The sequence below is a fragment of the Heliconius melpomene genome, chromosome 2, assembly GCF_056956725.1.
Source record: "Heliconius melpomene rosina isolate 202511_hmr_F chromosome 2, ASM5695672v1, whole genome shotgun sequence".
In the NCBI taxonomy this organism is placed as follows: domain Eukaryota; kingdom Metazoa; phylum Arthropoda; class Insecta; order Lepidoptera; family Nymphalidae; genus Heliconius; species Heliconius melpomene.
This window is the reverse complement of record NC_140390.1, coordinates 8,479,268-8,493,786: the sequence shown is the minus strand read 5'-3', so window position 1 is coordinate 8,493,786 and position 14,519 is coordinate 8,479,268. Positions and strand designations below refer to the sequence as shown.

General features: G+C 34.6%; 1 protein-coding gene across 3 annotated transcripts in view; it reads left to right on the top strand.

Moving 5' to 3' along the window:
• Positions 1-14,519, top strand: part of Smr (nuclear receptor corepressor smrter) — a 125,552-nt gene that overhangs the window by 92,373 nt on the left and 18,660 nt on the right. For all 3 annotated transcript variants that reach the window (XM_085202971.1, XM_085202980.1, XM_085202963.1), the window contains 9 exons: positions 6,954-7,191; positions 8,137-8,256; positions 8,573-8,740; positions 9,112-9,279; positions 9,619-9,744; positions 10,271-10,478; positions 10,830-10,992; positions 11,648-11,787; positions 12,559-12,670. In XM_085202971.1, the coding sequence (XP_085059097.1) occupies positions 6,954-7,191; positions 8,137-8,256; positions 8,573-8,740; positions 9,112-9,279; positions 9,619-9,744; positions 10,271-10,478; positions 10,830-10,992; positions 11,648-11,787; positions 12,559-12,670 (1,443 nt within the window). The remainder of the gene's footprint in view (positions 1-6,953; positions 7,192-8,136; positions 8,257-8,572; positions 8,741-9,111; positions 9,280-9,618; positions 9,745-10,270; positions 10,479-10,829; positions 10,993-11,647; positions 11,788-12,558; positions 12,671-14,519) is intronic.

Below are 14,519 nucleotides of genomic sequence, written 5' to 3'. Positions count from 1 at the left end.
CAAGTGAATAAGTTATTTTCGTATCCTCGCTCTGATATAAAGACACAGCGCAGCGTTGAGTTTGGCCACTCAACACACAATACCTCGAAAATTGGGAGACAGTTGGGGACCGGAGTGTCTTAATACCACATTCCCTCTACCCTGCTATATGAGGGATGCTGTATCCCTTATTTTCCCTCACGATGGTAAGCTAAACAAAGGCATAACATAAATATATTTATTTATCTCTTCATGAAGCATAATAAAGAAATATAGCCTCATTGCGTTGCCAAGTAAAATCCCAGTCCACACACTCATATATATAAAAAGATATATGTATGACCGTACAACTATATCTAGTGAACATTACAATACACGTGGGAACATCTGATAAGCATAATGAATACTGTGAAGTTGTTTACGTTGACGTTATACCCACGCGCTACAATGTCCCGGGAAATAATTAACGTCGCTTGTTATATACAAACATACATACATACATACGCGTTTTGTGTGTTTGTCTGTTTGTGTTATCGTTTGTTTAGGGTAGGAACATTTGGTGTTAAATATTTTTATTTATCATATTTTGGTATACTGTATATGATCGACCCCACAAATACATCTATTTCTCCACCACCAACATCTCACTTTTAAAACCTATTGTTAAGACACTTCGTTACCTACTTTAAATTCATTTTTCAAGTCTCTGCGTGATGGAGGACGGAGTTTAACGCAGTGATTTGTCTATGGGAGTGAGCAAAAGAAAATAATTTAAATACAATTAGGCTGGTATGCCGAATGGGAATTAAACCTACAACCATCGTGCTTAAAATCACAGAGGCTAGGCCACGACGGTCTTTTAAGCCTCCATAGTACTTATTTGAATTTATTTAATTATATTAACAAAACAAATTAATATCAATAAAATACTTTAATTAAAAATCCACTCGTCTAGCGACAAGGGCGTCTCTAGTTAGTTCATTGTTTTTTGATTAATAAAAATGTCATGTCCATCAATTAAGCTTATTGGTCTCGTCTGTGCTCAAATATAATAAACATTACATTATATTAAATTAATTGAATACAACTAAAGAACTCGAATCTACTCTTACCTCAAGGGCTCCCGTTGACTTTTAGCTTTTAACCTTTATTTTTATAAAAGTTAATAGCTAAAAGTCAACGTCAACCTTGGAAAATCACAACTAAAACAAAATAAACTTTAGGAAAATCATAACTAATTTGGTAAAATAACAAAATATGTATAAGGTATTTTTTTACTTGTATCTTATTAGTCCAAAGCAGCGTCTGTTGTCGTCGCTGATAAGAGAGCTCCCGTCTCTTCTTTTAAGTAACGACTATAACATTTTATGGCTTTCTTAATATTCCTAAGAGATTTCCTAGAACCACCTACCTACTATAAAGAACTGCCCTCCGAGACGGTGGTAGCTTACTTTACGACTGATATTTCTATATAACTTTTTTTATCCGCTGAATTCTGGGAGCATTGAGTGTTGAGTTCCGGAGGAACTCAACGCCGCGTTTTTCCTCGACCCTAGAGCGAATAAATGCAAATATTAATTATTTCATTTCCTCGAGTGGGAATCAAACCCATAATCTGTCGCGTTTACAATCACACATTGTGCCCACGCCTCTATGTAATTTGACGATTCAGAAGTGCTTGAAAGAATCTTATTTGAAAGTATATTTTGATTTTGTTTCTAGACAAAGCCTAGACAAGACCCTGTCCCTACATTGCTATACGCGAATATCGAGTAAAAAATATTTATTAATCGTACAAATCACGCCCAAATTTTCCATATACACCTCAAAGCACAAATAAATAAGTAAATACATAACCTCCATTCTAGTTAATCAGGTAAAAATATGTCGACGCAACCGCACACGGCTTCGTATCCGGGGTTGTGGTGTGTAAGATGAAACTGATTTTGCTACGTGCGAAATAAGATAATGCTCACATACTGTGCTGGGCTTTTTTTGATGTGGTTTTCCTTTATATGGAATATTTGTTTTTTTGTTAAAATGGCGGAATTTAGGCTCAAATGAGATATCAATGAATAAACAAAAATTTTACTTAAAAACTTTGAATGTAGCTAAATGTCATATAATGCTTATAACATATGAATAATCGTAATTACGTAAATATATTTATAGCAGGGTATGCAGAGGGAACGTAGTATTGAGACACTTCGTTCTCGTTAACACTATCGTACCTGACTTTCCGCCAGATTGTGGAGAGGAATTACCAGAGCGAGGAAATGAAAATATTAAAATATTTCTTTTTTATTTTTCTTCAAATGGGAATCGAACCTCGTTACCCAGACTATTGGAAATGTCTGAGCGAACTTTAATGAACTACAGCATTATTTTCCGCGTATAAAGTGGAGAACGGAGTGTCCTACCATTATATTTTTTTCTCAATCTGCACGAAGAAAAAAAAACAAAAATACCATAAGAAACGTATAATAATCTAAATACACAAAACTAAGTATTGACATCCTCTTTCGTAACTGCTCCCGTTGGCTCCACGCCAGCTCTTGTTTTTATTTTCATTGTCTTCTCCACTCGGACTGTTGGCGCTTTGGCAGCTTCTAGAGACTGCATTGTATTTGTATCTTGGTCCTAGGTTTTGGATGGCCTTTCTTTTACACCACTGAGTCATAGGGGTGAGGAATGGGGCGACTGGTTTTTAAAAATTAGAGGAAATAGAGTTAATGCACTTAATATTTATTAACATTAGGTATTAACGTAGTATATAGACGTAGAATATGGAAAATTTTATATTTTGATTTTGATCAAGATAAATGCAACTTTTATAGGTGTTAAATTCAAAATTAAAATTTATAGTAAAAGTAATATACAGAATGACATATTAGTAGATTTTTGTCAATTTGCCAAATATGAAAAAAATGTTACTTCACTTAACTTTAAGATATGATTTTAAAGAAATCAGATAGGATGAAACAATTTACTTAGTAATATTTTCACTTCACGCCGTATTCCGGAGGCATTACGTGTTGAGTGGCGAAACTCAACGCCGCGCTTTGCCTACAGCTTGCTACCAGAAGCGGCGAGCGAGGAAATGAAAATATTTAATTTCCTCGAATGGGAATCGAACTCACAACCTATCGCGCTTACAATCACACGCTTGTGGCCTTATACTATTTGATATGTTTTTATTTTATAAAATATAACGTTACTCTTTAAATACAATGCTTAAATCCATTCAGCGGTGTATTTTCGGCGAGCACGTGGTCGGCGTCAGAAATTCAGCCTGCGCTACCGTTCTGTTACCCCCCGCAACCTTGGCCTTCCCCCCTCCTCCTCCCCTCCCGTACCTTCCACCCACCTCCCACCTCCCGCCGCGTCTCGAGATGAAATGTGAAATCACGTGTGATGCTCCTAATTTAGATTATTTTTAACCTGTTTCTTTTTGTAGGTAGTACAGTTGTTTTTTTTTAGCCTGTTGAAGGGATCGCGTTTTGTTTTATTTGTATGGATTTTTTAACTGTTTGTGGAGAAGTGGGTTCGTGAGTTTTGCGTTTATGTATGGTTGTGTACTTGTGTAAGTTTGTTGATGTAATAGTTTTTTTTTAATATGGTTATTTGTAATAAATGTTTGAACAACACACATAAGAAATTGTTGGATATAAAAACTGTACAGTAAGAGAGGATTTTTCGAAATTCCTATGAGAACGACTGACTCACAGACAAATCGTGCAGATACTAGAATAACATACTGGATTTAGAAAATTGAAATGTGGCTTATAGGTAGGTTAGGGAGTATATGGGAGAACGGAGAGAGGGAACTAGCAACAGTAAATTCTCAAGGATGTTACGGACACCACCGCAAAAACAACTTACTTTTATATTTCTGATAAAATATACGATTTTCTTCTATAAATTTGAACCAGTGAACACAGTAATATTAAAGAGGCAGCCAGGCATCTTCTTATGTCAATACGATTACAGATATTTGAGATATTGCAAACAAGTACAAGATAGCAAATTTATGATAAAATATACAGTATCGATATTAGAAATCCTTCGAGTTTATATTAAACGTCAAAAATATCCAGTTCCACTGCGTTTGATTAACATTGATGTGATGTAGCGTAACAACCTGCCAGGCTTATTTTCAATAATAATAATAATAATAAAGCCTTTTATTTTCCTATAAACATAAAATTCTACACATTTCACAAAAATAAACATCTTACAAAAATAAATAAAATTTACAGTAAAATTTACTACATACATATTAAATTGGATATACAATTTTCACATGTTATTATTATTTATTAGTTTCTTTTTTCTTTTTCTTTATATATATACATGTATTTATTTATTTTTTTTATTATTATTTATTTATTTATTTATTTTTTTTTAATTTTGTTTATTTTAATTATATATAAGCTTAAATTATAGAAACCTCTTGGTGAGTATAGGCCTCCTCCATTTTTCTCCATGTTTTTCTATCCTGTGCTAGTCTTATCCAGTTTTTCCCTGCAATGGACACTATGTCATCTGCCCATCGTTTTTGTGGCCTGCCCACTTTTCTTTTTCCTTGTGGGCCGATCCATTTAGTGGTTTTGTGAGTCCATCGCTGGTCAGTGGATCTCGCGACATGGCCAGCCCAGCCCCATTTTAGTTTTAGTGTTTTGTACAGTGCATCGGTCACTTTTGTCTTTTTTCTTATTTCATCGCCTTTTGGATTTTTCTTAGGTGTAACATGCTTCTTTCCATTGCTCGCTGGCAGGTTTTTATCTTATTCTTTATTGTGTTTGTTACTGTCCACGTTTGGGAGCCATAGGTCAAGCAGGGGAGAATACAAGTGTCCATTATGATTTTTTTCATATTTAATTCATAGTTGCCTTTTAGTATTTCCTTATGAGCCCAGTACTTGTTCCAGGTGCACGTGATTCTTCTGTTGACCTCGTCTTCGTTATTTGTTTTAAGAAATGACACTTGCTTTCCTAAGTATAAATACTGCTCTACGTACTCCAGTTCGACCCCTTCTAGCGATATTTTACTTTTTGATCCATTAGCCATTATTTTTGTTTTTGTTTTGCTGAGGTTCATACTCAATCCCACTAGTTTGCTCTCTTTGTTTAGTTGTGATATCATATTTTCTATTTTCAATATTATATATATATATTATATTTTTGATCATGTCCTATATCAGAAAATTGAGGTTGGTGTCGCGCGGGGGCACAAGAGTGATTTCTATCCCCCAATCGGAGGAATGTCAATCAATCAATCAATCAAATCAGCCTTTTCGGGTCCACTGCTGGACATAGGCCTCTCCCAGGGTGCGCCAAAGCTCCCGATCCTCCGCCTTTCGCATCCAGTCAAAGCCAGCAACCTTCTTCAGGTCATCGGAAGGAAGGAGGAATGTATTATTTATTAATTTCATTTTTTCGCTCTGGTAACTAAGTCGCGACGTTGAGTTCCTCCCACTCAAAACGCAACGTCTCTAGAGTTCGGCTGAAATGAGAAGAAAAGAAAGTAGAGAATCTTGAATGAATTTTAGTCATAAGCCGGTCGATATATATAATTTGAGATTTCAACAATTTCAAATTTAACTTTATCTATTTTAGACATTTTTTACTAAAATACTTTCAGGAAAATTAAAAAATCACATAAGCATACCCACGAGCAACTAACTAGTAATATATAAATATGAACCTTGACCCAATGTTTATACTTTTTACTACCACGTCGTCAGTCGCGCCAGGACAAATACCGACATGACAACAATTCACTTCGAGGAAGTTATCCAATGTATTATCTATCTCAATTCCTTGAAGTCATTATTATAAGCTTAGTCATTTATTTATATAACTAATACTAGCCTGTTCCTGCGACTTTGCCTGTGTCAAGGTGTCCGAGCTAGTTTATTTAGTAGTTGCTACAAATAATATAGCCTAATATAGTCTTTCTTTATAAATAGACTATCTACAAAAAAATATATTTTTAATTTGAATCATTCAGTAGTTTCTGAGATTGGCAAGTTCAACTAAACAAATTTTTCGGCATTTTATTTTGTTTTATTTTTTAACATCATAATGCTCCTGATGCATATCCTGCTCATAGTAAGGTAGACGGAGGAAACCTGGTAGTGTTAGTTGTAGACACTACGTTCTCATTAAGATACTTTTCTCTCCACTTTCCGTCGAAATTAGGAAGAATTCTTGAGCTTTAAATTCTACATTAGTATAGATACATTAAAACTATTAACTCATTCACAGTACTACTTAGTACTTACAGTTTACTAGTTTATAACATGTGTCAGTCTGTCCGTACTCCGGTACATGATATAAGATGTTATCAATGACAAGCATCGTAATTAAACTGGTCATTAAAATTCCTAAGCGGCTAAAGAGACTGAGTCGGAGAGTAAATGCGATGGTGTGGGTTCGTTCCTCACTCGGAATAACAAATTAATTTTATTTCCCGATCTGATAATAATATAAACGGCGTTGGGTTCCGTCATTACAACGGGCAGTCAATTTGGGCGGAGAACGGAAAACGTGTTTTAACACTAGGTTTTCTCCGCTTTGATATTTGCGGGATAAAGCGGCAAGCTAAAAAACTAACCTCTTTTCGCGTTGTTTGATAACTTATAGATATTAATTGGGATTTGGGATGGATAACATATTTAACATTTTCTTTGTACGCTTCGTAGCGTACATAGATAAACCTCCTTGATTGTATCTGATAGTACTGGTTTCAAATCCGTTTGAAAATATATTTTTTATAATATAGTAATTTTCCTGTAACATTTATTGATATTATTTCATTTGAGTCAATTTTTATTTTTATTATTATCGCCATCGACGAGCAATATTGTGTTTTTCTTCTTATGTCTTCCTCATAAACAGTCTTACCTTTATCTAAGATCTATCTGCATCTATCTGCTACTATACTAAAAGCCAATTCTCTTTTCTCCGCAGCAGGGACAGCTACAGCCGCGGTGCAGGCGGCGGCGGCGGTGGCGGCGGTGGTGGTGGTGGAGGTGGTGGCGGCGCAGGCGAGTACCGCGGCACGCGCATGTCGCTGCTGGGCTCGTACCTGCCGCCGCCCGCGCCCCCAGCCCACCACCCTCCCCCCGCCGATCCCCCACCCTTCAAGAAGATACGCCTCACCGCCGAAAGACCAGCTCCACATCAGCAGCTCAGAGTTGATACTAGGGTGAGTTGGTTTGGGAGACTCTACTACAGTACGGTTGACGAGTCGTGGTCGAATTGAAACGAGATGGATATGTAGATTTGATTTTAGGATATTGTTTATTTTTGATTATTTTCTTTCCTAGTGAACCTTGCAGCAAAATTTCAGGAAATTTAACTTCTGTGTGGCCATGACTCGTCCACCGTACTGTAGAATATTACCTTTTACCTACGGCTTTGGTCTAGTCTAGCGTCTCGTACCGATCTCGTATATGACACATTCTAAGTGCAAAGTATTTATTTATTTATTTATATTCTTTATTGCACAAAAAAAATAAAAAAAATGTACAATAGGCGGGCTTAACGCTAACAAGCATTTTCTACCAGCCAACCTGTCATGTGGGAGAACAAAAAGAGTAGGCGTGCAAAAATAAAAAAAAAAATTAAAAATAAAATATCAATTTTGAAAATACATACAGATATATAATAAATACAATATAATATATACAAACTAACAAAATATTATATATATATACACAAACATAAATACATATATATATATACACTACATAAAAAAAAATAACTACATATATACAACAAACCATTATATACATTTAAATGAATAATAGTAACCTCTGACAGCAGGTTCATTAGGTCATTTCCTAAGAACTAACGTCATGTAATATAGCCTTTAGCTTTTTTTTTAAATAGTCTATCCAAAACAATAATATTTTTTCAATTGAAATCAGGAGTTTCTGAGATAAACGTGTTTGGCACAGTTATTCTTTAGCTTTATAATATTAGCTTTATAAAGTACCACAAAACTTTGATTTGATCATCCAAGAAATTTAGTCAACGCTTCTCGATTTTGTATGTTTTACAATAATTTTGAGTATTCTAGTAGTCTTGTAAGCATCAGCTATAACTAATTTTAAACTTACTTTTAAACATATCTATTTATATTTTCCAGGAGCCAGTTATGAATTCACATACCGTGGAGGTCCTATCTCCACACACACCTTCCGAGCCTACCATTGATGAACAGAGCTTCCGCACCACAAAAGATGATCTTTTACAGCAAATATCTAAGGTATATTTAAAATGTCTTATTTGATATATGTAAATATATGCATTTTTTACTATTAAAAGAATACAAATCTACTCTAATAACACAAGAATTTCATTGCCCTGGGAAGTAACTAGCCCTATAATTGTAGTATTTGATAGTCACTAGCCAACAAACATCTTCAATTCTACTGACTATAAAAATAAATAAAAAATGCCTGACAGTCAATAAAAAGTTAAAATTATAATAGAATAAAAGCAAAATTCCTAAACTTAACTTAAAATTTCCAATTTGATTAAACAAACTATTACTTACAAGGAAACATGTAAATTAATTCCAGGTGGATAGAGAGATGGCGTTATCGGAGACAACGCTACAGAAGTTAAAGAAGAAACAAGAGGAATTAGAACAAACTGCATCAAAACCGGCGCGGGCGGAGGAACCTGAAGAGGCACCTCCACGACATAGAAGCTTAGCACAGTGTATATATGCTGATAATAGGAAAAGGGTAAGTAGAATTAACTTGGTATTAAGATACTCCTTTCTTTTAGTTTTGGTCAACTTTTGCGTGTTAAGTGACGGAGTTCAACACCGCTTTTTGTCTTAATATCGTGGGGAAATGAGACTGCTTACTACGTTTATAAGCTAGTATTTTACATTGGCTGTTTCGCTATGGAATCCTTGGACCAATCACCTTTTTAATTTTTTTCTAATATCTTGTATATTTTTCTTTTTTATTTATAAATATTAGTATATATTATACTTATTAGTATTATAAACAAAAAATAATTTGTAAATTTGCCACCCTAGGTTGTAATCTATTTAGGATGATTAAAATCTACTCAGATAAAGGTAATAAATCTACATATTTAATTTCAGGCTGCAGCAGCCCACGCTGTTCTCTCGCACCTGGGCCCCACGGTACTGTACCCGCTATACAACCAGCCCCAGGACACGCTCGTCTACCACGAGAACATTAGGAAACACCGCGCCTTCCGGAAACGACTCTCCGAACATTTGCGGAGACTACGCGTTGAAGCGGAGAATGTAAGTTTTATGTCGTTTTAGGTCTTTAGGTCTTTGATACTTTAAAGTGTGTAAAAATGACATTAATTTAAAAACAAGAAGGCACAAGAATTAAAGGAAATGTCAATTAATCTTTTAAAATTTGTGTTGTTGTCAAGTTCCGTTGTATTGTCACTTAAATTAATATGAGATAGATCAAAATATATAAAGGATTGGTTTTAGTCATTATATTGCCTCAATTTTAACTCTTTTTAAGTAATAATTTTTAAACTTTGTATATTTTTATTTCTAAATCAACAATAAATATTTTTAACTTACGTAAACCACACAAATTATTCAACATTTCAATACATTTTGCAGCGTGAAGACGCGTTAACAGAGGAGTACAGTCGACGCGCCGCAGATTGGATGCGGAGAGTGGAGAGAATAGAACAGGGACAGAAGAGGAAAGCGAAGGACGCGAGGAACCGCGAGTTCTTCGAGAAAGTATGTATTGTGATATTGTGTTTTATATGATAGACATAATTTGTTATGTTATTGTAAAAGAATGTAACAGGACTTATAATTTGAATTTTTTTATGTGTTTGTATTATCAATGAAGTCCAAATAAATGATTTTAGAAGAAAGCATATAAAAATTTTAAAGGATTGCTAGTAGTTTGTGATTTATTCAAATATTTTTATGATATTATTTCACACTAAATCAAGAAAAATATTCTGTGTCATGCTGTATCCCGCAAATAGCAGAGCAGTCAAAGGGCACCTAATGTTAAGATACATTGTACTACCAAGAAAAAAATAATTTAATTGAATATTAATTGGCTCAATTGAATAGTAGAGTTCTTGGTTGATATCTAAAAGAGGAAAGAAGTGAAAATATTAAATATTTCATTTCCTCAAGTGGGAATTGAACCCACAACCTTCACCAGTCACATGGCGTGGCTGATGGAGATGATGACTGGTCTCTACAACTACCACAAAAATGTTTTATTAACATAACTGTTCTTCACCAGGTATTCCCAGAACTAAGGAAACAGCGTGAAGAGCGTGAGAGATTCAACCGTCTCGGTGCCAGAGTGAAGTCGGAAGCTGAATTAGAAGAGATAGCTGATGGCCTCCACGAGCAGGAGCACGAGGATAAGAAGATGAGGTCACTGACTGTGGTGCCTCCGTTACTGAGGGACCCCAAGGAAGCCAGGCCTTTGCATTTAGATACTAATAGTATGTTTATGTAGTATATTACTAAATTTTACATTCATTTGTTCAGCAACGTAACATTTTTTGTCACTTTCATAGAAAATGAAATCTGCATCTTAAGAAGCAGGAATAAAAAAAATGTTTTAAGTACTTTTTATTTAGTTCTTTTTAACTATTTAAATATTTAAACGATATTTTAAAAGAGAAATTATGTGGTGTGCTTCTTGGCTCCTCTCAGCAGACCTGCCTTCTGAGCCATTGGTAACTTCTTTCAAGACTAACACTTATAACATTATTATAATGCTTCTACCTCTTACCTATTTCATTAGGACTATTGTTTTATAATTAATTATAATCATTTATCAATTGTTCCAGAGCGTTGTATAGACATGGAGTGCTCTCACAAGGCGCTTCAGCTCCGCAACGTGTGGTCTTCAGCCGAGCGGGAGGTGTTCCGGGACAAGTACCTGCAGCACCCCAAGAACTTCGGCACCATCGCCTCCTTCCTGCCCAGGAAGAGCGTTAGGGATTGTGTTAGGTTAGTTTATGTTTTTGTTTTTAAGTATGAATAGGCCGTCATGATGATGCAATGGCACAAGCGTGACAGTAAACGTAACGATTGTAGGATTGATTCCCACTCGAGGGAATGAAATATTTAATATTTTAATTTCCTCGTCCTTGTAACAAGGGAAAACCGCGGCGTTGAGCTCTGTCGCTCAATACTCAATGCCTTGAGAATTTAGTGGAAATTGGGCAACAGAAGAGTCTTAATGAGAGTAGATAAAGCGTGAAGCTGAAAAAGAAATGTATGAATAGCTTTTACCTACGGTGAAGATGCACATGGGGTGGTTATATATTTTAGAAAACAACTAAGAATTGTGTGTATGAAATATTTTAAGTGCGGAAGGTAACTCTAACCAGAGCAGGGATTTTTCCCCTAATAAATGGAAAATGATACATAATGAAGATTGCATATTTAAATTGAACCAAACAAACCCTTCCACTTTATGATATTGATATAGATGTATAAGTATATCCAAACTACAACTTTGTAAATCTACTACAATCATGTATTAACAAATTTATTGTGCTTACACTTTTATAATCAACTTTTATAATAAAATTATTATTTAAAAATAATTAAAACACAAGTAAAGTGATTTCTTATGCATTTATAATTTTTACTCCAACAGGTTCTACTACTTATCCAAAAAGGCGGAGAACTATAAACAATTGTTACGGAAGCCCCGGCCGAGGCGGCACGCGAGGCCGAGGCCGCCGCCGGAGCCCGAGCTGCCGGCGGGAGTCACCACGCGGTTGCAGCGGTCGCAAGGTATTTTGTGATGTCATGTACATAATAATATTTGTATACTAGCGACCTGCCCGAGGAGTCGCCCGCTTGAACGACAGGATTATTTACTCTCGTGTTCTAGTAGCATTATCATTTTAAAGACTATACATTGCAAACTATAGTTTCAGCCAATTTAATAACACAGTTAATTTTGGTTGCAATATTGTCAAACATAATAATTTAATTTGATACAACTTAAGTGCCAAAATACAATACCATTTTGTAAAAGTGCATTTAAATTGATTAAGCCATTTCTGAGCTTAACCTGCGTAAATACAGAGACAACAGGAAATTTTTGTAATTGTAATAAAACTATTGATTTGTGTTCTATGACATTGATAAATGCCTTCAATTAATTATATGTGGGTTATAGACTGACTCCACCAAGTAGTACAACCTACGTAATGTTAAAAACTGAACTGAAAAATAAACTGAACAATACTGTTGTAAACTTTTAGGATATTGTAAATTGTAATTAATCTAAAGTTTGCCACACCGTCAATTGATATCTAGCAAAATAATATAATTTATTAATAATGTATATTAAAGATCTAAAATTATCAAAATGGTTACCATACATAACCTAAAATAAAAAAAAGCCCATTATGAGTATGTGATTTTTTTAGCAAGCTTATTAGCTATAGTAATAAACCAGCATCACACTAAGTATATTAAAAGTATATAAATAACCAATCACTTATATAAAAAAAATACATCAACAACTATAATCAACGACCCCCTTTTCCCACTTAGGGTCAGCTCGTACGACAGACAAGGAGCCAAGCCTAGAAGAGATGCAACAGACGGACCAGACCCCCGTCAACTGCATACCGGTGCCGCCCGCTGCGCCCGCGCATCCTGCCAGGTGAGAGATAGAGAGTAGACAGTACTGTACTTGAAATTATTTCAATACAATCTTCTTTTAAAATACTACTTAGAATCTTCTTGGAAAAACGAACTATAGAGAATTTCAACATAGAGAAGTTTTTCTTCAAATAAACTCTACACCTTTATAATATTAGTATGGATAGATATATTATTGGAGAAAGATTTGACCTGGGACGCTTGGAATATTAAAGAAATTCTTAAAAATATATTAAAATATTTTTTATTTGTTTAAAGTGAAATGTAAGTTTTTATATAGTTATATTTTTTTTGGCAGACCTTTTGTACCTTTTTTGTGAATTGTTTGATTTTCAAATACAATCGTTTAATAGTAAATAGATAAGAATAGATAAAAGAAAAAATATTTTAGATAGTTAATATCAATATTAATATTTAATTAATAAAAAATGTTTTTAAATTGTAATAGTAAACATTTATGATTTCTTTATAGTACTGTTGATATAATATAAACAAATGAGATGCAGATAAAGATAATTTGTATTTAATAGATTTTTAATTGCTTGAAAATGAATATGAGATCATTATCTTTCTATTTTGTTGATTTATTATAATTTATTATATTAATATTGAGAAAAAGAAACATAAGAAGTATGTATTATTTTAGCATAACATTTTAACAATATGTTTGCCAGCATTTAAATCTCAGCGCCATCTATCTAAAATTATTAAATATAACCTCTGCTCTTAAACGCCATCTATACAGATTTTACAGCGTTTTATTAAAAGGGGTTACAACCCCTTTCCATTGATATTACTTACGGCATAATGTCAAAAATATCCGCAAAATTTTGTGGGTGGTGATGGCGCTAGTGATGATGAAAAAGATTAAAAGGATTTTGAGGCTGTAAATGCGATAGGTTGTGGATTCGATTCCTACTTGAGAAAATAGAGTAAATTATATTTTCATTTCCTCGCTCTGGTAACGTTGTAAAGCTTGGCGTCGAGTTTCGCCACTCAAGACACAATGCCAAAAGAATTGGGCGGAAAGTGGGGAACAGAAATATCTTAATGGGAACGGAGTGCTTAACACTAGGTTCCCTTTGCTTCTTCTGCTATATGCTTGATACAGGTGAAATTTTATTGTTATTTAAAATGTAAATAAATAATTGAAGTGGTCGTGGCGCGCGGTGTGGCGCAAGAGGGTCGCTAGTAATTTAATATTATCCTTATTTTCTTTTCATTTTTTAAACAATACGTAGTCAAACGCTGTAACGTATTCTAAGAAGATTGAGCAGAAATTGGGTAACGGAGTGACTTAACACTAAGGAGGGAGAACCTCCCTACTGGGCTCATCGAGAAAAACGTGAAGCTGTCATGTTTTTATTTTCATCATATTTAGGCTACAATTACGTTCACAATGCATTTTTATCTGAAGAAAACCCGACTAAAAAAAACCTCAACAATTACTTTTTTTTAACCTTTAAAAAAACAAATAACTACGAAACAAAAAAACTCCAAATGCAAGCAATTCAATAACAATAGCAGATTTACATTTTTGGTCAAACAGAAGTTTTATCAATAGAGAGAGAGGGCTGGCGGCTTTTTAATTACGCCGTGTCAACACTGCGCTATGTCGGTGCGGGGTCCCTCTGGCGTTTGATTGAAACGATTGGAACCCGTTGAAATATATATATACATATATACAAATTTGTCTGTCTTTTAATATATAGAATTTCTGCCATGGCAGAGTGAACTTAAGACTCTTGTGTTAAGACGCTCCGTTCTCGTTAAGACACTTCCGTTATCCACTTTCCGCCGAATTCTGGAGGCATTGCGCTTCAGATCGCTACCAGAGCGAAGAAAAGAAA